Source organism: Mixophyes fleayi, chromosome 5, assembly GCF_038048845.1.
Source record: "Mixophyes fleayi isolate aMixFle1 chromosome 5, aMixFle1.hap1, whole genome shotgun sequence".
Taxonomy (NCBI): Eukaryota; Metazoa; Chordata; class Amphibia; order Anura; family Limnodynastidae; genus Mixophyes; species Mixophyes fleayi.
In genome coordinates, this window is record NC_134406.1 from 104,694,626 (window position 1) to 104,720,310 (window position 25,685).

Consider the following 25,685-nt stretch of genomic DNA (forward strand, 5'->3'; position numbering starts at 1 on the left):
TTCGTCTTAATTTTTTGTAATCATTTTCTGTAAAGAGGGTATAGTGTCAGGCTTTGCTTCCATGCTACTGACAGATCCAATCTTGCAGATAATTACCATAAGGAAATTGATGCTTTAGTGTGCAAAGGAGAATTTAATTTACTCAGACATCCCACGGCACAATGCATTCCAAAGGATATCAGGATTTCATTTTTTCAGAAATTAAATAGTACTATATAACATGATTACTTATTATTGAAAATCTTTATGCAGCTTTTTTAACAGTTTGATGTGATCATGCAAATGTATTTAACATAAATTGCAAACTTTTCTTTACATGAGAATTAAAGATTCACAAAGTCATGTAAGCTTGGTAATGTGAATGCTAGCAATATATTGTGCATAAAACCTATAGATTTTATGGTGTCCTTGAATATAATGAAGCGACTAAGTAAAGCACCTCTATTTGGTGTAACTTTCAATTAATTATTTCACATTTCCCAACAGTCCATATTTACGCAGTTCTAAATGAGTGTGGCCTATTGGTACAGGGTTTCATGACGATATGTACATGGCAAGGGTAGATCAGGGCATTATTTGGGCAGTTCGGGAGGGTAGCCTCATTTGTCCAGATTCTAAGTCAGGAATGTTGTGACATATGTGATTTTAAATACTACACCAAGAATGTTCTGGGTCAGTTTTTACCATATGGTTTTTACAATTGTCTGAAGTTACACATCACTGTATAGACTATAGTCCTTATATCTTATTCTATCTGTTCTATACTGCTTAATCTTTACAGTTATTATAACAGTGCAGTACTACTTTTTGCTTTTTACTTTGGAAACCTTTCAAAATATCACAGATGTTGTTATGAATACATCTGAATATTTCAGTTAGCATTCTATTCAGCAGTCAGGGTTGCTGAACCCAATAATTTGCCAATAATACAATGTAGTTCCAGCTCATTGAAAGACATTTCCAAATAGAAAGAACATGCTTTTTGAGAAGTCAGTATAAAAAATATTGCTAATAGTTTAAGGATCTGGCGGTTTTACATTTTCACAGATAAATGTACGAATATGAAAAAATGTAACAGTGACTGAAAAAAAAATGTTGGATCTACCCAAAATACCATAAGGGCATACAGCACAGATCCCATAAGAAAAAAAATATATATACCCCCCGCCCTTGGCTCTGACTGGAGGAAAAAAAAATGACAAAATTTAAGTCAAAATTTAACTATTAAGATTTTTTTGTGCATATAAAAACAGATTTGTGTAGGGTATTGCTGCATATTGCACTCAGACTTTACAACGGAAGGCATCACCAGAAAAATGTATGTGGCTTTATTGTGTTTCTAATTTTATTTTCTGCTGACATCAACTATATGGTACTGTACTCAACAGTTTGTTTCTTCTCCACCTTGTTGAAGGGATTTCTTGGTGAAACTGTAGTAACCATTTTTGAAAGAGGTCCGTGGTGTTGAAATGCAGTTCCAATTCTACTTCCAAGAGGAGATCTGAAAACACAGTAAAGTGAATGTATTATTATATAATTTAGGCTTTATACAAACCACAGAGAAACAGAATAGTTTTATATTTATATACATTTTCAGATTATATTTGTCTAAACTTTTCAGGGCTTCCATTATCTCTTTGTCATCAGCGTTATTTTATAGGTAGCCACAGATTACATAGCACCGGACAATCATTGTACATACTGTATATGACATATATGAATGCAGTAAACATAATAACAGATACATGAATACAATTAGCATCATAATACAAATATGTATAGTCATGAGCTAACAATTACAGCTAGCATGTATATAGGTACGTCACTGCATTGGTTGCTAACTGGCAACATATCCACTTTTTCAAACCCACAGTTTAGAAAATATACCCTCTAATGTTGTTTCTTCTTGCCTTTATGATTAAGCCAATGCCAACAGCAATAGATACCATTTTGAGGGTGTATAGGTAATGTACTTGGTGTCACTAAGCACTGTGTTAGTGCCACTTTCCATTCACCCTCTTAGTACTCAAACTCTTATGTGAACATTTATCTGAATCTGCAAATAAGTAACAAACAGTTGCTAGGGCTGTTTGTAGGCTATTGATCACTATCTGAAATCAAGAAGCACACCATGAATATCTAAAATAAAAAAGGAAAATCAGCGATTATAAGAGGATGATTTAATTAGGTCTACATTTTGTATTACATTTTTGCACTTGTACAGATGGAGCATGTTACTTTTAGGCTAAGGGTGCGATCTGGTGACTCCGGAGCTGAACTCACTAAATTGAGTAGCCATAATCCCTGCATATATTTAAATTGACAAGTGTGAACAGTGTGCTATGCAATTTACACTCGATTATCCTATTTGTTTAAAACAAGCATGCAGCAGTTACCTAATAAGTTTTAGAACAGGGATATTATGAAAACAAGAAAAAACTCATGTCGATATTATTTTTAAATGAAACATGTCCATTGTTCATGCTACAGTACAGCCGCACACATCAATAACACAAGGACAGGGAATATGCTCTATAATGGATGAAATAGACTTTATTGCACTTCATATGATAGACCATGGTGCAGTTATCACAGCATGTTACAGTTTATCCCATTTTGTTTAATTGAAAATGAGTGATCACAATCTATCTAATTGGTGCAAACAGGTGAGGCACGTGAGTTTCCTTAAAGATTGTTTCATCATGGTTATGTATGTATTATAAAAAATATATTTTCTTTTCTGTATTATGGTTTACATTTTCTATGTATCTGCTCTTATGTCTACTTTCATATCCATATTTGTACTCACATGTGCTAATCATATGTAAGGAATGTATTTACATTATACTATCAGGGCTGATACCATGTACACACTCTTAGGTTAGGTACACACTGCAGAATTTTCTGATCAATGTGTTAGCAACAACGATTGTAAATACGACTGAAGGTCGGATCGGATGATCGATTCATGTGTACACACTATACATGTTTTAAACAATTTTTGCAACCGTCCACCCACCGATTTTTTGACAGGTATAACGTTGGCTCAAAAGATTCCGTACACACTGAAATGATATCTGGCCTCCCTGCAGCGTTATGCCGAAGAAATAAAAAAAAAGGGCTAAACATCACTGGCAAAAAGACTCCCACAAACTCAGATTCAGGAAAAGGAAACACGTCATCGCTGTTCATTCTACAGCACATTTATATATATATAAATCCTTGTAAAACTTTAATGAAACATAAGGTGCATTCTGTTACATTATAATAAAAAAATGGTGCATATTTATTCCAATTTGCTTGATGTTCGGACACCGCACAATGTAGGAGAGGCATACACATGCCCAGAAAGGAGTCACTGTTTGAGGAACTATTGGCAGTTGGTCAAGGAATTGGTCGTGAATCCTTTTCTCTGCAGGTTCAAAAAGCGGTTGGAACGAGATTTTTAAACAGGATGAGTAAACAAATGAAACAACAATCGGTACTTTGAAACGACTCTCGTTCATTGTGTAAGTATACACACTAATATGATATCTGGCTGAACGGTCATTTATAGGGTTATTGGCCCGATAGCTGGCTGAAAACACTGTAGTGTTTACCTAGCGTTATAAGACCCGAGCTGACTGCATGTGTCTTCCCTTCTGTTACATCACCTCTTGGCACTCGGCTTACTTTCACAGTGTGGTCACTGGCTGCATAGAAGTGCAACAACAAGGGTTTGGGTGGCACCACAAAGAGACTCATATAGCAGAATAAAATGTTACTATTGCCAGCTGACCATCCCAGCTCAGTAAAAGCACCCTGGAGTGTTGGGCGGTAGAAAAGGTCAGTGTCATGAGCTAAAAAGTATGAATAACAGTGATGATGAAGGACAGGTATTGGTTAATGCCCTGAGTCATTGTCCAAATGGCACTAATTTAAAAGCAACTAGTGCTTTTACCCCAGATTGCCCCTTTTCCTTATATTGGAAAGACTGTGCAATTTTAGGTTTCTTGCTATGTTTAAAACTGGTTTGGGACCATGTTGCTTTAAGATCGCCCATATATAATTGAAATTAACTATGTTTAATTGTTGCCATTACATTAATTTATACATTCTGTGATAGTTCTTTCCATACATTAATAACAGCTGTAAATGGTCACTGACAGTTTAGAAGCTCTTCATGAACTGCAGAAAGTACACATTTAAGCTGCACTCCAGAGGGTTAACACTGAAGCACATGAAATCTCTTTCAGAAATGCAACTCACACATACCCATTCATTTTTGTGTCTGCTGATAAAAAGGGAGATGGAAGATTAGAATTTGCTGGGTGGATAGCCATCCAATGAACCCTGCCAGTGTATCCAGGGATGTTTGGAGTGCTGAAAAAAAAAGAAAAGTAAATAACATTAGTAATGCCGATGACAATGAGATACCATCACCTTCAAGGTTATACCACAGATAAATCAACAAACAAACATACTGATTCATTTTGCGTCATATTTTTCCTATAATTTTTCATTAAATAAACCACATTAGTTAGCAATGTCCACCTACAAACTACAATTACAGTAATCCTGGGACATTGCAAGGTTATAATTTGAAAAGATTTTCAGGAGATGTTTTTGTGCAAATAGCAACTCCTCAGTTTTGTTCTGAAGCTAAACGTTTACTGAATATAAGATCAACTGTGACATAGCAATAACAACAAAAAATGCGAATTAGAGTTCCCTGAAAAGGAGCCCAAGACAAAGACATTACTGTATCCCTAAAATAAAAATGAGGACATTACTCGTGAAAGAATGGTTAGCTCTAAATGTGTTATATCATCAGGACAACCCATTGTCCCGAACACACTCCCAGCTGCCGTGACTTCGGGTGTTTGCTGTATGTTGTAACACACCATCCCAGCTAGCAGTCTCTCTCTCTACTTATCACCCACACAGCGCTCTCACACCCCCACACACTTCAGATTTTGCCACCACCTATTGAATATGGGCAATAAGACCCCAATATACTGTCCCACACTGGTACACAAGGCTTCTGGCTACCCACAGGCTAGCAAGGCCCACACCAGCAAACAAAGGGTTAACTCTTCACACCTCCAGACTGTTACACAAATGTAAATGCAAGCACACACTAAGCTTGTTAATCAAATGTATCAACAAATCACACACCAGCATTCACAGGGTAAACTTGGTCGAGCTATATTCTTCTTAACATGCTAATGAATTTGTTAAGAGTATCAAAGACGCCACTTATTAAATTATAGATCCATTATACAAAAGTACAGAGCATTCGGATATAAAAAAGAATTAATAAACAATTGACATAACATACACAAGCAAAGCAGTTTAAAATAAAAAGGGTAACATTCAGAGTATAAGTTACATGAGTTGTATAATCTGTGCCATGGGAAATTGGCTAGGAAGATGGACAGCTTATCAATGTTTATTGATTTTCCTAAAAGACTAACAATTTGTTGTAACTGGTCTTAGCTTTTTAAAGACACCTTTACACCTTTCCCACCTCCCCAAGGGTGTGGTCTGTGATACTTTTTTCAATCACCATTTACATGTTGTCTGATTTACTACCCAATTCTACTATATGACCTAACTTTTCTGTGGAGCGTCACACAGACCCAATTTTATTATTAATAAATCCCCTATGAATTTGTCCATCTTTTGATACCAAACCGGCCTAGATACAGTGTCTTTGTAGAGCTTACCCTCATTTCCTTAACTTCTCTGTGTGTGGCAGAATGCTTAATTTGGCATATGAGTTGCCCTTCATAATGCTATTGAGGAATATGTGGTTGATTACTACTTTTATTGATTTTAAGTGGCATATTTTAACTGACTTCTTTTGTCTATATAAAATTATAGCCAAGTCAGCACATGGCCTCTTTGAGCCAGACACCCTGCTGAGCGGTTCCTAAAAGTCTATTTCGTAGGGGCTCTTTGAAGCTGCCACAGGTGATACTGTTATCTTCTCACACTGGAATGTGCAGAGCCATCAAATACACATACAACAGACTTTGTGACTTCACATTTTACACTTTAGTAGCTCAACTTAATAATGGATTCAATTAATATACCATATTTATACTGCAGTGATTTAGGCATTATTCCCCACAATTATGTGATGGGTTATTATAAATAACTGTCTATGTTCACGACACCCATTAAATGTGGAAATTCCAGTAAAATAACTACAAATACAAAAAAAAAAAAAAAAAGCCCATTGCTAAAATTTTGGCCCCTCAATTGTAAATAATAAAAGAAATATTCGGTATTACTGGGGAAAGACCATGCAGTTTGTGTTAAAAAAAACAATCAAAATCAAAGACCAACTAAAAAGCGAAAGAAACATAATAGGAATATCTAGCATTATTGATTTTAATTGAGTGATCTTCACATGTGCCTTTTTATTAGAAAGGAACAAGAAACGAGATCCCCCTGCTGCCATTTCGTAAAAAAAGATCCAATATTAATTTAAAACCTGAATAAAAAACTAATTTAATTTTAATCAATGAGAGTTCCAACATGTTTAATGAGTAAAACATAGACAGAAAAACAAATTGAGTGCATGTGTGCATGTGTGTGTCTTTACTGGGAAAAAAGCATGCAAGCTATGCTTTAAAAATTGCAACGCAAGAATAAAAAATGTAGAAACAAATGCTCTTATGCCTTGCATTACTGACGTTAATGGACTGTGTCTTTACATACTCATAAAAGTGTAAAAGCAGAAAAAAATGACATTAATAAGCAACAAAAAACGTGTGTGTCTTTAGCAAGAGAGAGAAAATTTGTTTTCACAGGGAAGATAATATTTAATTTTTAAAAACAGTTTTGAAATGTTCAACTTTACCATATCTCCGAACATTGTTCAGCAGGAGAATGGGACAAGGTGTTTGGGGTGTGACTAATGTACGTCGGGCTATGACACATCCGCCCTAAGGCAGACCTAGCACTTCCGAAGTGCTAGGCTGCCCCCAACCTCCCTCTTGAAAACAACTGTGAAATGCCGCATGCACCAGTGCCATGATGAGCAGGGACCTACATCCCACCTTCACTGGGAGTAGGGACAGTTTTCTTAAATCGAAAATCTCCTGCCTAAATCAGGACTGTTGGGATATATTTTACTGTTTTGTTCATAGACAGAAGAACAATGACATCAGCAATGGTAAATCATGTGCTTCAGTTTCACTTCCTATATGTAGACACCAAATGCAAACTGTCAACACAAAGATGAGTCTATCTGGTTTGTTATATGAATATAGTACTGCAGAAAATATCCCCAATTTGTAAATAAAGCATAACAATATTACTAATAATGGTATTTTGTTACCATTGTCTTTAACATTGCTATTTTATATTTTTTGTGAACTCATTACGCAGAACATTTTATTGGTATGAAGAGATACATATACATATTTGTCTTGATTTGTGTTATTCCAATTGCTGGATTCAGTCTATGACCCATAGTTTTGCTATCTAACAATTTAGTCTAAAGAGAGTTCTCATTTGCTGCATATGTTCATTCATCTGTACTGGTCAGAAGTAGGGATGCACCAAATTGGTTCTCAACCGGTTCTAAAGTTTAAGAATTCATCATTCGTTGACAAACTTTAGCTAGACTATACATTTTTAGCTAAATTCTAGTAAGCAAATAGGTTTCACTATATTTAAGCCGATTTTAACATATTCAAGCTTAACCACCATCTTAATTTCCCTAGATTACCCTATTACCATCCTCTACACAGCTAACGCAAGACAACAACCCTCTGACCAACACTGCAACACACACACCCCACTCAATACTTTTACCTTTGCGTTCTAGCTGGTCCATTGTGCAATATGATGTAGCACATGCCCTTGTGTTTCTAACTCCCATTGTCCTATAGATTGTAAGCTTGCGAGCAGGGTTCCCTTACCTCTCTGTCTGTATGTATTACCCAGTATTGTCTTATCAGTGTTTGCTCCCAATTGTAAAGCGCTACAGAATTTTGCTGGCGCTTTATAAATAAATGTTGATGATGATGATGATGATGATGATGATGGTGGTTGCATTGTATAGTACTGTTTTAAGATTTTCTCATTCAAACTGCAAATAAGAACTTCAAACTCGAACAGTAATCTTCACAATTCAAATTAATTTAAATATTAAAACACTATAAAATGTAGCCATTTATTAATTTAACATATTTTAACTGCAAATTACGACCTTTGAGTGCGAACTTCTCGAGTCAACAGCTTAGCAGTTTTAAAACACATACTGTGGTGGTCAAGTCAAAATTTAATTTTGATATTTACAACATTGGTTTGTCAAAAATTTCGAGGCAGCTGAAACCTGACTGATTCAATCACATTTTGAACTGGTGCATGTGTGTGTGTTTTGCTGAAAGATATTTTCCCTAACCTGTTTTGTATGAAAATTAGATTCCTTTGTCTAAATCCAAAGTTTATTCTCTTGTGTTAGACATATACAGTATGTAGTGATTTCTGGAGGAATAATTTCTCCTAACAGGTGCCACCACAGGAATCTGCACTTTTTTACCTTTAAAGTCTCAAAACCCCTAGATACTACTAAATGTGATTCTGAGGACCCCTTTAGTCACTCCACCAGGTAGATCAAGAAACCATGGAAATTCAAGTCAGGATCAGAAAAAGAGAGGAAAAATGTTTTCAAAGTCACAACTACAAAACTATAATAGAATCTTGCTCACCTATTGGTGCTCTATATGAATATATCATAAATTCTTCCACCATTAATCTAAATATCATAACTTAGCGCTGTCTCCATAGATCTCTATAGGTACAGCAGCATTTGTTAATTTATTAGCAAAGTAACGCTATCTCAGGATGGTGTTACAGCTCTTTTTCAATGGGATGTAGCTGAAGTCTCTCCCTGGCTTGCATATAGCACATTCTTCATCTGTCAGCTGTGTTAGACTGCTGGTGAAGAGGGGAAAAAAATTAATTGAGGAGGGGGGTCTGCACTGGGGTTCCTATATCAGCCGGTACTGTAAAATACAGCTGCGTTTCATTACGCATCTCTTCAATCACAGCATAGTATTAATAAATAGACCCCAAAAAAACATTATTTTAGTTAGCAGTTGTGAGATTAAATAAATAACAATTTTATACCTAACAATGCTGTTGTAACTACTGGTGAAGTACAAAACTTATCAGCTCATTATAAGAAGCAATGGAGCTGCAGGGTCTTGCCATAGAGAAAATTTGTGGTCTCTCCATGGGGAATAGTGACTTCCTGCACACAATTAACCATTTCATGTAATACGAAATTAATAAATGTGTAGTTTTGTGGCACCATACTGCTGTTTGACATTATAATTTTTATTTTAAGCATACTTGCCTACACTCCCGGAATTTCTGGCAAACTCCCGAACTTCGGGTAGTCCAGTCGGATTCCAGGAAGAGTAGGCATCTTTGTTACGACGGTGCTGCTGTTTTGCTCCTGAACTTTACACCTCGTCTGTAGAAGTTAATCCTCTTACCTGATTAAGTACCTACACCTGTTTTTCGGCTTCATATACCTGTCTCAGTCTGTGTTTGGTGCAGTTAATCGTTTATTCATAGCTGCTGCTTGTCTTCTGCTATCCCTGGTCCAGTTTGCTTTACTGCTGTTTAATCTCCCGTTGTGACTCTCTGCCTAATTACCGAACCCTGTTTGTTCACTTGTGACCCTGACCTCTGTCGGGCTACTGGATTCCGTTTGCACTCTTGTTGCCCTGATGTCTGCCTGGTGACTGGACTCAGCTAGTCCATGGAATGTTTACAAATATAAAACAGTCAAGGTATGGATAGTTATATATAAAAGTGAGTGGTGTACGATTTAACAGAGCTTATTAGACCGACAGTGAGTACCACGAAAAAAAATTCACGAAGCTGACTTGCCCGACAGTTAAGAAATGCTGATTGACCTTTATAATGACAAAAGAAGTGTGGTAACAAATCACGAGCACCAGTAATGACGGCAGTGTGTTTGAGGTCATTTAAAATGACAACCGCTATATCAGTATTTTTAAAGATGACACATCAGTTTAATGTTACAAATAACACACTTATAGGAAATCATCAATATTGTATGTCAAATTAAAAACAGGTACTGAATGCCATGGCCTTTCTTCTGTCATCATAAGAAATTGCATAGCTTGGTAAAGAATAGTCAATTCTTATACTGGGCAATGGAATCCTATTTACTGCATGTCAACCTAGGGACATCTTGTGGCAAAACTCTATAAATGCACTTTATGTTTTTTCTCTGATTACAATTTGTTTTTCTCCATTTAGATAAAGGTAAATTGTATTGCACATGGGTCGCCGTGCAATTATCTGTGGGTCACTGTAAATATTCTGTGTAAAACGCTGCGCTACTGATTACTACTAACTATTTACTAATTAACAAATACAATTCAATAGACAATCAAAAGGTTAGTAAAATATGAAATACTGAAAATATGTTGTGAAATATATCCACATACAAAATTAGAAATCAGATGGAAAATATTTAGAACTCCGGGATTATTATTTTCTAACACTATTATGTTTGAATCATAATTGAACAGTATTTTATTACAGAATGATCTACACTTTATTTCTACATTAATCAAAATTTAAAGATAAATATATTTAGTGTGAAACATGCTATTTAAAAGTACATTAATTTAGAAGTGCCCTCTGCTCCCTCTCCCTTTTCTTTGCTGTCTTAACATAATAAACTTAATAATCAATAAAATGTTATATAGAATAGCAACAAATACATACTGTGCTGTGCTTGCGTAGCCAGGCTGTGCAGTTCGAACTTTAGTGAAGGGTGTGAAGGTGGCATTGGGATTATCCATGTCTTCTGAATTGACAGAACCAGTAAAGCCGCTGTTTGGATAAAAAAAAAACAGAGGTGGCTTGCACTTACATTGATTGTGCTACACTGGTATAACCTTTTCATCTATCCATTTATTTCAAGAATTTTAGGACATATACTGAAATTTTTCTTTTGATGAATTTTGGGATAGACATATTCTAATGAACATTATATTAAATAGGAAAACTTTGCAAAGAAAATGATTACATTTTTCCTCATAGTGCATCTTAAGAAAATGCCTTGTACGGGTGTCCTGATTTACAGTTTCTGAGTAGCATCTGTCTGACAGATTTATCTACAACTGCTCTACCAACTTCAATTTCTGGGTATCCAAATAAGAAGCTGTTTGAACTGATGTGCCAGAAGCAGCAATACCCTGGGACATTTAGAAACAAAAATGAATATGAAGAGAAGCTTACCAGTAACCCGGAATGTGCTCCATGCGAGGATATGGTGATATGCTAGATTACAGAAGAATTTGTTTAGAATACCAAAGGATATTTAAAAAATGTTGCACAAATCAACCAAATGTAGTTAAACAGATCCTGCAAAAGGTGTAAATATGCAGAAATAATTGGTATAATTGCAAATATAGTATCCTCTGTTGTGCACTCTTTGATACTCATATTATTTTATTTAGCTGTGCTTTTGCTTTGGACAAAGTGGGCATGATTCATTAAGGAAAGTTAAGCAGAAGTAAGTAAGTAAGGCAAATGTTGCATTGGAGAGGAAGGTAAATTTAAAATGTGATGGCAGATTTATATTTGGGGTAGGGCATATCCTAGAACAACTTTAAAGATCAGTGTACAAATAAGCAATGAGGTATTTGTGTGCTAAATGTGCAAAATAATAAACTAATTTGCACCCCTTGCATTGCAACTTGGTTTTGTCCAGAAAACTTGAGTAAGAAAATGTACTAATTTTTTTGCTTAACTTTCCGTAATGAATTAGGCCCGCATTCTCATTTTCAAACCATGTTACAATGCAAGGGGTGCAGATTAGTTTTCCACTTTGCACACACATTTTAATACTGTCTGTTTTTTTCATATAGCACACAAATATCAAGTTGATAGTTTATTTTTACACTGAAATTTAAAGTTGATATTTGTGTGCTACTGTCACAGAATTGCAGAGATGGCCGCTAACCGGTATTGGCGCAACTGAACAGGGAGACGCGGAGTCTAACGTACCCCCGGTATAAACCAGGGACCCCCGCAAGGAATAGTCACTGGTGTAACGACAGTACTAGACAGGCGTAGTCAGGCAATCCACGTCAGAGCCAACCAAGCGGTGCAGTACACAGGGAGGATCCAGAGAGATGTCAGGTCAAGCCAAATAGTCAAACCAGCCATGTAGTGAGGTACCAAAACGAAACACGGGAGAATAGTAACAGGAAGCCGAGTCAGAACCAAAGAACAATGGATCAGAAGTTCAAGAAGCGCTGGAGCAGGAGTCAACCAATACTCTGGCACTAGACATGTGTCAGAGGGTGCTTTATATAAAATAAGGTGCATCCTGATTGGGTAAGGGAGATTTTGGCGGTCAGACATGCTGACTGCCGACAGGTGAGCAGATATAGCGTCCCGCTGCTAGGCAACAGGACGCGGCTGCCGAGAAGGTGCAGGCGTCTGTCTCCTGCACCAAGTGTCAGTGCGGAGACAGCTACATGGAAAAACAGACAGTATTTAACTTATGTGCAAAATAGAAAACTAATTTGCACCCCTTGCATTGTAACATGGTTTTGTCCATGAGACTAATTACTCAATTTTTTACTTAACTTTCCTTAATGAATCAGGCCCCGTATGTTTAGTATACATCTTTTAAAAATGTATTTAGCAAGATAGAGTATTGATTCACAGAGAAGTTAGATTATTGCTTCAGTCATAAAAAGATTGCAGGCCTGATTCTTTAAGGCACGCCAAAATGAACATATTGTGGGTCTTTTTAAACACATGTCAATTGGACATATGCCCATCCGTATTCAACAAAGAGCGGATGTAAAGATACGTCTGTTGATGAATACGGGTCTAAGTCTGCTCTGCTTTGAAAGACAACACACTGCAGGATACGACAAGTACTTATGTGGAATATCAAGTAAACGCACAGAATTTTTTTTTCCAATTAATGTCACCTTTTCCATAAAATACATTTATTAGGATGTTATGAATTTCTACTGTACATAAAATGTGTTTTTACAGTTGCTCCTGATTACAAACACATGTTCTAGGAGGCATAAGCGACCATCATCACTAGTAATTGGCACCTACACCAGACCTCTAGCTGGTGCAAATGATACGACAGAAAAACACGTACCTTTGAGATGCACAAAGCTTGAATTGGACGTTGCTGTATGTGTTCAAGCTTGGCACGCCCTTACTACACATTGACTATGTCTATCCGCCCAGTCCCCTCTCCTTTCCACTCATGTAATCGTAGGCTGTAGTAAGGGTACTTTTCTGCTCGAATATGAATTGGACGTTACTGCGTTCACTAGCTTATGGTCCGGTTCTGGGCATGTGCAGGTTTTTTTTTAATCATAAATACAGCAGGTATCGGCATATACGTTCCTTAATGAATCAGGCCTTTTATTTCGAAACATGGGTAGTTTTAAGCTTTATTAGTATTAGTGTTTGCATTTGTTTTTTAGAACTGTTTTTTGTCGGCGGGTCCGCTGGCTGTAAAGCCACGGAACCGCCGGCTGTATACCCGAGTCTGCCAGTATTGTGACTGTCGACATTGTGGCTGCGACAGTCACAATGTAACTATTTTAAACATGTGGACTGAATAAAAATGTCGACATTTACACTGTCACCATTTTGATGTGTATGGTATAAATGTTGACATATTCACCGCTCTAAAAGCATACCCAAACCATTGAGAAGAGGATGATCTTACCAATCATGTAATAAAGATGTATAAAGTTGTGAAATACAGCATCACTTGTAAGTCACCCTGGTGATTCCTAATACAATTAGACAACTTACACTATTAAATGCCCCTGGAAGATATATTACCTACTCAAGTGCCGAAGTTCTTATCAAATCATGCTTTGTTCAACAATACTTGGATAGAGCCTCATACAATGGATTATCAATCAACTGTGCAGATTTAAATATAAAATGGATGCGCACATTCATGAACAGTAGACACAGCAATTAATGAATGAGCATGGTCAGTATGGATAACATTTATTAATAATTGTCTACTTAACATAGATACTAATTGGGGCTTTTTGACAGGTTAGCATATACTTTACATGGAAGGTGAGTTCTAATTTTCACAGTTATGAAACAAGGGCAGTGACTATTAATATAAAAACTTACAATGTAAGAGGTTTTTTATGCGCATGAAACATCCTTTTTTGCAATCCATCCCACATTCCACAGGGGTCCTGGAATATGATGAAACAATAAGGAAGATTTAAAGAGATAATTCCTAAAATTACAATTATATTAAAATTATATTATATAATATAATTATATTACATTAAAATGAACATTAAGGATCTCATTCAGTGTTAGGAGCACAGCAAAACAAGAGCACATAAGCTCCTGGGCAAATCATGATGCCATGCAAATTGTGCAAATGCATTTATGCATGCAGGGAAAATACTGGGTGCTTTTGAATGTAGCAAACAAATAAGATAGATTTATTTTTACATCACAATGTAAAGCTCAGCCCCCTCTCTAAGAGAACTCTGAAACTCTAAAGAGGCCACGCCAACTTTCATAAAATGTATAACAGAAAGAGCAAAGGACGATCGCATAGCTATGGAAGCCCCTTTACATGATGCATGCTACATACTTGCCAGATTTCAGGCTGAAGCTCGTATTCTTTCAAAGTAATGAGTTGTGAGATAGGAGCAGCCACTTTCTCTGTTGTTGATTCAGGCGCTTGTATCTTTGTGGGTAGCTTAATATCCCAAGGAACCTCTTCATATGCTCTGTGTAGTCAAATTTAGCAACTGTGAGATTGTGGTGAAAATATGAAGTACCCTTTAAATAATCAGATTCTCATGTTAACTAATCACATTTGCAAAGACGTTATCTAGTCTTTCCAAAATATTTTTGATTAAACATGGCAAAGAAAATATTCTTGAATTTAGTATACACATATTTAATCAAGAGAGAATGTCTCTGTCATGTATATTACATAGTACACTATATCATGCTGAAGTCTATTTAGTACAGGTATAGCCAACCCATCCCTTGTTAATTGTTGTCCTGGACATATGTTTCAGGGGTCAGATGTTTGTTTTGTTACATGCACTGAACCAATCAATTTAAGCATTTTACTAGGCTAAACTTTGTTTCATTTTAAATTGCAGAAAGCTAGAAAGGCACTTATTTAAATGGGTGCAACTTTAAACATAGACTGTGCCCACCTACAATTTCAAATTGTGTTTTGTAGTAGCACCTCCTATAATTACCATGTGAAAAACTTTGTTGAATCATTGATCCCTCTCCCCTTTAGCCAAGATTCAACCTTATACCCTTTCCTTCCTCTGCACCACCAAGGCACTAACCACTAGCCATTATTACTTATGGGACCACTCCCTAATCCCCAGATTGGACAGAAGCTACTTGGACTGTAGCTCTCTCACTAAACCATCTCATGCTAGCCATAAAATGTCCCTTGGCTGACACTGCTTTATATTAGGAGCCAAAGGGAGACACAAATAAAGCAATGTCCATGATGGTCTGGGTCAGATACTTGTGCCCGCAAGTACAATATAAATAGACGGGAAGATGAGTTGTATTTGGGCACCAATTGAAACATGGACTCTATCTACCTATCCTTCCAGTGGATGAATCAGTCTGTTCCCCACACATTCAAGATAACCAAATCCACCCTGGGGGGTGACAGGTGGCAGAATGCATGTTTCAATTTTCTAACTCCAACTAAACCTTGACAGATACATGGTTATTTAAGAAAGAATTTCATATTCAAACTAGGAAATGAGCCAAAATGGAGTTATTTTTACTTTTTTGACACATTTAAAAGAATTTTACTACTAGTTATTCCCAAATACTTGCACGATTGTTAAAATGAATCATCAAGATGCAATAATCATTGGGTGATGCAGAGGGGGATGTAAACATTTCTCTAAAGGCCAGTCTCATAGATGAAATAAGAGGGCAAGATACGCTCGAGGCCAGCTAACAGCAGTAAGGAGAGGGATGTGCAGGAAAGTGTACCAGCGTGAAATGTTACAATGTGTGGATGGGTAGGTGGTGGCTGTCTTTATTTTAAAAAAAATACTAATCGTGTGAGTCGAATGCTGTTTACAATTTTGCACAGAAGCCCCAGGACATTTTGCTGTCCAGCCAATTCTTACAAAAAACCAGGGTGAAAAAAAAGTTTGTTGAGTTTTCAGAAAACATAATATGAGAAGAGTTTCTAAAATATGTTGTTAGAGGATGTAATTGCAGTTTTTGTGTAGTCTATTAAAGAATGGACTTTTATTTTGAAGAAAATGCTACAGCTTACCTATCAATTATCTGGTAATTCAAATAGACATTGCTTAAACAAATATGTTTTTGTATGGGTTACCAATGAAATAGTCATCTTTTCTTTATAGAATTTCACAAGGAGGATAATCATTCTGTTAATCACCTGTGAAATTGGTTTCTCAAAGTTCTTCATCACTGAGCTCTCCTGACTAAATAGTACATGAGATGTGTTTATACAATTGATGCAAGTTTCCATAACCAACATCTGAACCTCAAGGTGAAAAGAGGACAAAAGTTTTGTGCAAAAGTTGAGATGCTACCGATGCTTTTGATATTGGTGAAAATACAGGGTTGCACTGATGTTATTACTCTATTTTTGTTCAATAAATAAGTCAGATATTCAAGTGGCCATGACACACATACACAAACACACAATACATTTCAATAAAAGAAATACATGAAAGGGGAGATTCCCCATGTGAGTTCTATTCTGGTCCACTGTATTCATGATTTATAGCACATGCAACATATAGATTTAAATGCCTAACATTTTCTTGTTATTATACATGCAAAAGGACAGTACAGGAGACATATATTGCACAACACTGGTATCAGAGAATAGAGTAGAAAGAAAATTCAGTGGAAATTAAATTTTTCTGTGGAGCAGGTCATTTGGCAGACGTGCAAACAGGGCCGGTATCTCCAGCGCCCCCTTGCCCAGAGTTGGCACATGCAAAGTGAAGTCCCTGTGGCGCTTCACTGTTCATGCACTTCCCCGATATGGAGAATCAAAACATAAGGGAGCACATCGCCCTGCTGAAAAAAAAATATTTTAATGAGCACAGGGATGACGGGGTGTTCTGTTGGCCCTGAGAGCAAAGTTCTGGCAAAACAATCTTAGCATTTTGCTTTTGCTTCACCATTCCAGGAATGCTATTCTGCACTTTACTTTGCACTTTGCATTTTGTGGATTGAATAGTGCTGAGACCACAACACTCAATTAACTCTGCTATGTGGCACGAGTGTGGTAGGCATGGGAACGCTTACGGACAAATTCCACATGGGAAAATGTGCAAAATTTGGAGGGCAAACGCAGAACAAGGCAAATATTTTTCAGAAGAGTTTTGGAAATTTCGCTATTCATTTGTTAGTAACAAGAGAATGGGGTCTGTATTTATATTTTAACACCTTGCTAAAGTACGGTTATTGGCTCTATCAATATGTGTGTATTTGTGTATAGTTTACTTAAACCAAAATTTATAACATATACATATTAGTATTGTTATATAATTACTGTGTAAATCATCCAACCCTCATGATAAACTGCTCTCACAAAGCACACAAACTGCATACACAACACCATGTTTTGCAGCCCCCCCAGGCCCGGCGCTCCCATTAGGCAACGTTAGGCAGTTGCCTAGGGCGCCGGGCTCTGGAGGGCGGCACTGAAGTGGGGGACCCAGTGATAATTAAATAAATGCTCCCGCCCGCCCGCCCGCCCGCCCGCTCGATCGCTATAATGCGGTGCTGCACTGTAGCAGCACCGCAGTTTAAAATTTACCCGGCGCCTGGCAGCGTCGTGACGTCACGAGGCACGACGCTGCCAGTGTAGAGGAGACAGAGAAAGAAGACAGAAGCGAGGAAGAAGAGAAAGGAAGGAAAATGAAGAAGTTAAGGTGAGTACAGGAAAGAGGAGGCTACAGATAACAGGAGGGGACGGGGGACGGATGCTATACATAGGGGGAGAACGGAAGCTACAGAAAGAGGGGAATGGAAGCTACAGTAAGGAGGGAGAATGGAGGCTATACAAAGGGGGGAGAATGGAGGCTATACAAAGGGGGGAGAATGGAGGCTATACAAAGGGGGAGAATGGAGGCTATACAAAGGGGGGAGAATGGAGGCTATACAAAGGGGGAGAATGGAGGCTATACAAAGGGGGGAGAATGGAGGCTATACAAAGGGGGAGAATGGAGGCTATACAAAGGGGGGAGAATGGAGGCTACACAAAGGGGGGAGAATGGAGGCTATAGAAAGGGGGAGAATGGAGGCTATACAAAGGGGGTTAATGGAGGCTATACAAAGGGGGGGAGAATGGAGGCTATACAAAGGGGGGGAGAATGGAGGCTATACAAAGGGGGGGAGAATGGAGGCTATACAAAGTGGGGAGAATGGAGGCTATACAAAGGGGGGGAATGGAGGCTACAGAAAGGGGGGAGAATGGATGCTACAGAAAATTGGGGGGGGGAGGAGGAGGCTGGAGAAAATAGGGAGACGGGGGATTACACTTAGAAATGTCCTTGAGTTAGAGACTATGGGGTCTTTATACTAAAATAGTGCCGTGACAAAATGCAGCGATGCATAATGAAGCACAGCTTTAATTCACCTTGCTGGGGCTACTCTAGGATAGTTAAGGAACCATTTATGTGTATTAGTATTTGCCCTCTATTTGGCTCTCCTTTGTTGCCCTCTATTAGTATAATTAATTTTACATCTGCAGAGTACATTAACAAATGCAAATAAAATAGAACGGTCTGGATTATCTGTCATTTAGATTACCTTTCTCTATTTATTTGCATGTGTTAGTATATTTAATATATCATCTACAGAATACATTAATAGACAGCAACAGAGGAGAGCCAAGTAGTGGCCAAATACCAAAAAAAAAAGCCAAGTAGTGGGCAGGGGGGCATGTGAGTAAAGCTGGTATTATGTGGCTAGCATATGTGACACAAGCTGATGGGCAAGGGGTGACATATGTGAGAACAGCTAGTGGGCAGATGGGCATGTGTGAGTGAAGTTGGTGGGCAGCGGGGTACATGTCAGTGTGTAACAGGTGAGTGATGTCATGTTTTCTTTTCTTTCATTTGTTTTGTTCTGAAGTCTAGCATTTGGAGCCTCCCCTCTAGATATCCTGTGTTTGCTCCTGGGCAGCAGTGAAGCCTGGACAGCATTCTGTATCAGACATCAGTGCTGCGTCAGACATCTGGACTGCATTGTAGCCAGCCAAGGGGAGGTAAGAGTTATTATTTTTAAGTGTGTTAGTGGCTGGGAAATTAGATTTTTTTTTTATTTGGGGGGGGGGGGGCGGCAAGCTTAAGCTTTGCCCACTCGTGTTTAAACTCCTGAGTATTCAGGGGACACTCTGGTTGTAGATATCACACCCACGCCATAAGAGCAGAAGAGTAGGTCAACAGCAAATGGGGTACTACATGACACCATGGTTCCTAACTTACAACACATGACCAGCAAGGGTTTCACACAAACATCTATTCATATGTCAAACATGGAAGAAAACACATCTTCATTTTATTATATTTCTAGTTTTTATTAAACTGACTTCCTCTCTACAGGTCAACAGGCATTTTTTTTATGCTAATTTACAATATCATCAATCTATCTAAACATAAGTTCAAATAATAATGTAATAGTAATAATAATTAATTAATGGTTGTTAGTACATTAACTGAGTTCATTGTCTAAACCTATTTCAATGTTTATAGCAATATATGCCATGTGGCCCTATGCTGTCACATGTCCCCCCTAAAATTAAGTATGATTGACAAGAATAAGATAAGCAAAATCAACTGAATCATTCTGTACCATTCTGTACCATATTCGTGAATAAAGTTGGCAGATGACAGCTGTCAACCTGTGTGTGCGATAATATGCAGACTGTACTAAAAGGCAACTGATGTAAGCAGCCAAACTGAAAAGCAAACCTGTAGCTCAGAGCTTGGGCCTGTTACTATATTACTGATATATCCGCTTCTCTCAAGATACATATTATATATTTAAGTAAATTGTTCAATATAGGATTGTAACTCATCTGTAGTTTAAATTCCAAAGTCGAATAGTCAAACAGCGATGTCCACATCTTGTAACATGTAACAGTATTGTCAAAAAATTGCAAGACACAATACTTATTGTGGACATTAAAGCTTAACCCAAAATTATTACCTCACCTTTGTGTAGATGACGTATACATGAATTTTCTGACAATGTCATCTCTTGAACATGAAGCATCATGTGACCGCTGTCAGAAATAATACAAGAATGATTAGAATGATTAATAATGGGAACAATAAAACATTCATAAAGAAGAGACAAGCAAAAATAGATACTACCCTCATCCTTAAGGTGCTCCCTGGCCACCTTTCACTAACATTCCATGCAGAAGACTGCAGCTCCTTAGCTGAACCTTGTGGGTATGGATTTAAAGGGAACATATTTTAAATAAATTTATGTGGGGTGAAGAAAACCACTAGACAGAAAAAAGTCTTAAAATACTGCTCATGCCAACCTCATGTATTCCTCAAATTAATCATTGAAGTAAAGGGACCCCATGACTGTATTTATTGCATGCGTTACATGAGTGTGTTTAAATATTTTTATTACATGGATGTGTCCTCACTTATAAATGTACACCAAGAGTGGCTGGCATGGGTGGTATGTTGGCAATAGCCCCTGTTACTTGGGGTTAAGAGGGCTGTCTACTTCCTCCATAAACCAGTAATAACATTAACAATGAAGAGGCTGCTTGTGCCAACCTTGGGCATTGTTTTAGTTGTGGTCAGAACAGCCCTGTAGGTAGGAAAAATTGGTATGTTGAACCTGTCATACAGTCTATCTGTGGGAAGTGATAGGTAAATCAAACAGTAGCCAGCCCTTTACTATCTGCACCTTTCACTAAGTGAGCTCAATGTACATAATGTTGCATCAGTTTTTTATTAAACTGATTATTAAACCAGAATACCACAAGATTGTATTAGGGTGAAGTATTATCTAAGAGAAGCTTGCATTAAGCAGTATTAAGCCTTGGACAAAAGTCAAGCTCAGCATAATAGCTATAACAGGCCATGGAACCGATATAGAGCAATTTATCAGCCGGTCAACTCAGCCTTAGATCTAGAAAAAACATGAGCCTCTAAGGACCTCTCCATTTGGCTGTATATTGATATATAGAGTTAGAAGTTTTCACATATGAAATAAATGTATATTTAGTTCAGGCAACTTTGTCAGAGAGAGGTACTTATATCAGTGTTACTGGGTTAGCAAGGGAGGATTGCCAACCACACAAATGAGGCAAGCATTATTATTCATATCCCCACATTTACAATATTTGATTATGGAAAGGACTGCATAGGCTTTAGTGTCTTTATGCAGGATACTCATAGTTACAGAACACCACCTAACACAACCCAAATTCACTTAGCCACACCCCAAGTCTAAAAGGCCGTAATCTTTTTGATTGTGGGAAACTGAGACTGCCCTGTACAAAATGGTATCATTAAAGGTGTATGATTTACTACCAAAGCCATTTGTGACTTCTAGTATGGAATAGAGACCAAGTAAATAACCATGCAGACACCTGTGCTATGCACAGTAACTGAGCACTTAGTACCTGCTCTCACGTGTTATAGCAAGCATAGCCCAAAGACAATGCCCTTCTGACCCACTGTTCAGACGTCCTGTGTGTCTTTGTACTATACAAATCAGGAATTAAGTAGGGTGTCAACAGCCTCAGTTACTAAGATAGTAACTTCTTATGGGCCCACAAGACTTCCTATGACATCATTTTTGTTCTTTTATGTGGATCTAATATATGTTTCACGTGGAAAATTATCATTCTTACAGTATTTGGATCAGTCAAAGTATATTAATATTCCAAAATAAAATCTAGAGTTTAAATTATGTTGGTCCTTAAAGCTTACTGTGTATTCCTAATTTCAAGAGTCAATCACATTAGATCATTCATTATTTATATTTGGTTTGTTGCATGTATGGAACAAATCACTTGCAATTCTACAAATCATTTGACTGAATATCTTGATGAGAGCTTCGGTCAAAAGATAATGGCCAAGGTATATAGAGTCTGACATTATAATTTTGAGATGCATCATGGTTCATTTGCTTAGGCTAGGTACACACTGGAGAATTTTCCCACCAATCTGTTATCTACAACGATTGTGCTTACGACTGTAGGTCCGATCAGTCAAGTGATTCATGTATATACACTAAACACTTATTTTAAGATCTGTGCTCTTCATCTGGTCCTATAGTCCTTTAGAAAATGACAGCACAATATGCATTCATTCATTCCTGTCACACTGATTAACAGCCTTATTATAGCTATTGTCGAAGTCAGCAAATTGGATAAAGTCATTTCAATTAAAGTCGAGCAAACTTGGTTGTCTTTGTCTGAAAAGATGCATACGGTACGCTACGATGTACAAGGGCACGCTACGGCGTGAAAGGGCGTACGCATCCACTACACGTGGCAGCAACAATAATTGGTCTTTTACCATATATTCGCACAAACACGCATACTAATAAAATAGTACACATTAATGGTAGTTGCAACACATAGTCAGTTATGTCGAAATATAGTAGTATTTATATGTTATATTAAAGTTACATGCATATTAGTGAAATATACGGAACAGGTTGAAGGAATCATATCATGAGTGGTATCATAATAAACCTCTTTACATTTCCTACTGTTTGGTTCACTCTGCGAAGGAATCGCAGTGTGCATACACAAGTTATGAATGATAGGGAATTATGAACTACTTAAGACTAAGGAATCTTGGCGGGAAGAGCCGAGCATACCCCCTGGAGAGATGACCCACTCCTTTGGATTCCTTGGGATGAACTAGCCAATGATTGACAACCCCTTGGACCTTCCTGAGACCTGGACCAATAGATGCAAGCTATACCATCTTCATTGTATTACTATATTTCTGTGTGTATATAAGCAGCAGCTTCACATCTAGTGTTCAGACATCTTGTCCCCAGACTTCAGGATTGAATGACTGCACACTGGATCCAGAGCGCCTGCGATAAGTAAAGGCTGTATTTATTATCACTTCACTTGAGCATATTATTCTACTTGTTGCAAATAAATCTTTGTGCGTTGGAAACACAAATCGAGGTTCGACAATCGTTATTGGTTAGCGACAATACGCACATAACAATTTGGGGGCTCGTGAGCTTTGGAGGTTTCGTTGCCGATGATACGCAAGACCAACGGATTTCGGTTCCGCAACAAAGGGTGGAGACGCGTCATATACGGGTAAGAACGCAATGTGTTCAAAACCTGAATTTTACTCTGTGTTGTGAAACCGAATGTCCATTTTGCATTGTCTAGGGCACGCTAACTAGAACCTAGGGACAAAAGAGAAAACTGTTTCTTTTTACGGTCATTGTGCGTTTTAACTGTATTGCATTGCTTAGCGTATGTGTATTTCCTGCTGTGCGTACGCAAACTTCCGGTAGATTTGCCACGTGGTTAAACAATCGTTTTGATAGTTATTATATGTATATAGTATAATTACTTGTGAAAACCTCTGAGACATTATTACTGTTGTTGGGAATTTTGATTTTCTGCGCAGAAAAGGTGTATAGTGTGTGATTTTGTAACGTAGATACACTGTTTACTCTTCATTGTGCTCAGTTGCTGTCTGACGAGGCGGATTGCCCAACTGAAGGACGGTATACAGGGCAGGTATACCGAATGCGAAAACCGGGTGATGAGAGTCAGCGGTCTGCGGATAGCAAGTGGTACCGCTGTCTGAGTGAAGGAATGGAATCCAAGTGGAGGTATCCGGGAAGTCAGTGGTCTGCGGTAGCAAGTTGTACCACTGCTATGTGAGAGGAATGGAACAGGTGATACCGGAACAGGAATCAGTGGTCTGCCTTCAGCAAGTTGTACCACTGAAAATATATCTGAGGAGGTGTACGGGGAGAGACTGCAACACAGGATGTACACGGGCACATTAAACACGATCCACAGTAATATGCACAATATATATAAATGACTGAACAGGTCTGCAAATGTAGGAAGTCTCTGAAGTAATCCAGCACAAGGTAACACAGTCAATGATGGCAAAAGACTCAGCGGATTGCAGACTCCAGAGGAGAACCAACACAGTCCAGCAAGATATGCAATACACCAGCACAGTCAATGAGAAGTATGCATACCGTGGTTCAGAAGGCAGTCAGACAGGAGTGCAGTGATACCTGGGTGGCAGGAGGCCGACAGGATGAGAAGTCCCTGGATGTAAGAAGCAGGAGTCTAGTAGGTGCAGCGCACAGGTAAGTAGACCAACAGGGACACGAATCCAATGCTGACAGGAGGGTAGCGACCAGGGGAACCAGGAAGGCGTGGAGAGCGGATCAGCAGTAGATGGACGATAGGACTGGCAGCGGCAGCAGGACTCTGCGGACCCACGGGAGAGATGAGATGAGGCTGAGGTGCACAGGAGCAGCGGATAGGAATCAGCTAGCAGTCACGATGATGAACACGGGCGAGTTGCCAGCTGGAGGCTGTAGTGCACGGAGGCAGCGGATAGAAATCAGCTCACGGTCACGATGATGAACACAGGCGAGTTGCCAGCTGGAGGCTGTAGTGCACGGAGGCAGCGGATAGGAATCAGCTCACAGTCACGATGATGAACACAGGCGAGTTGCCAGCTGGAGACTGTAGTGCACGGAGGCAGCGGATAGGAATCAGCTCACAGACTTGATGATGAACAGGTGAGTGGATAAGGAGAGAAGGCTGTAGTGCACGGAGGCAGCGGATAGGAATCAGCTCACAGTCACGATGATGAACACAGGCGAGTTGCCAGCTGGAGACTGTAGTGCACGGAGGCAGCGGATAGGAATCAGCTCACAGACTTGATGATGAACAGGTGAGTGGATAAGGAGAGAAGGCTGTAGTGCACGGAGGCAGCGGATAGGAATCAGCAAACAGTCACTATGGAATATAATAGCATTGAAGTGGTATAGGAGACTGTAGTGCACGGAGGCAGCGGATAGGAATCAGCAAACAGTCACGATGATGCAGTTGATGGTAGAAGTGGTATGGGAACCACAGTAGTAGAAGTGGTTAGGAAACCACAGAAGTAGAAGTGGTTTGGAAACCACAGGAATCAGCAGCGCTGAATACACGAGGAAACACAGGAACACCTTCAGAGGCTCATGGGGAATGAGACTCCAAGATCAGGCCACGTGGTGTTGACCACAGGTGCTTAATATAGGGAGTGTTGCCTGATCTGCCAATTGAGTTAAAGGGACATACACTGAAGTATAGGAAAGGGCTGCGCATGCGCAGACCCTCAGGATGGAGGACGGCCACGGTTCCTAAATGTCCGGGAAGAGGCACTCACGGTCCGGTGAGTGACAGTACCCCCCCTTTTAAAGGTGGGCACAGAACGCCTGGAACCGGGCTTGTCCGGATTTTTGAAATAAAACTTCTTCAAAAGGGCAGGAGCATTAAGATCTTCAGCTTTGATCCAAGAGCGCTCCTCAGGACCAAAGCCCTTCCAATGAACGAGGAAACGGAGTACTCCTCGCGAAATTTTTGC

General features: G+C 38.6%; 1 protein-coding gene across 2 annotated transcripts in view; it reads right to left on the reverse strand.

Moving 5' to 3' along the window:
* Positions 1-259: 259 nt before the first annotated feature.
* Positions 260-25,685, reverse strand: part of SPMIP7 (sperm microtubule inner protein 7) — a 46,500-nt gene continuing 21,074 nt past the window's right edge. For both annotated transcript variants that reach the window (XM_075211293.1, XM_075211292.1), the window contains exons 3-9: positions 20,283-20,353; positions 14,672-14,810; positions 14,191-14,258; positions 11,287-11,328; positions 10,771-10,878; positions 4,255-4,362; positions 260-1,501 (exon numbers count right to left, since the gene is read on the reverse strand). In XM_075211293.1, the coding sequence (XP_075067394.1) occupies positions 1,366-1,501; positions 4,255-4,362; positions 10,771-10,878; positions 11,287-11,328; positions 14,191-14,258; positions 14,672-14,810; positions 20,283-20,353 (672 nt within the window). In that variant the 3' untranslated portion in view covers positions 260-1,365. The remainder of the gene's footprint in view (positions 1,502-4,254; positions 4,363-10,770; positions 10,879-11,286; positions 11,329-14,190; positions 14,259-14,671; positions 14,811-20,282; positions 20,354-25,685) is intronic.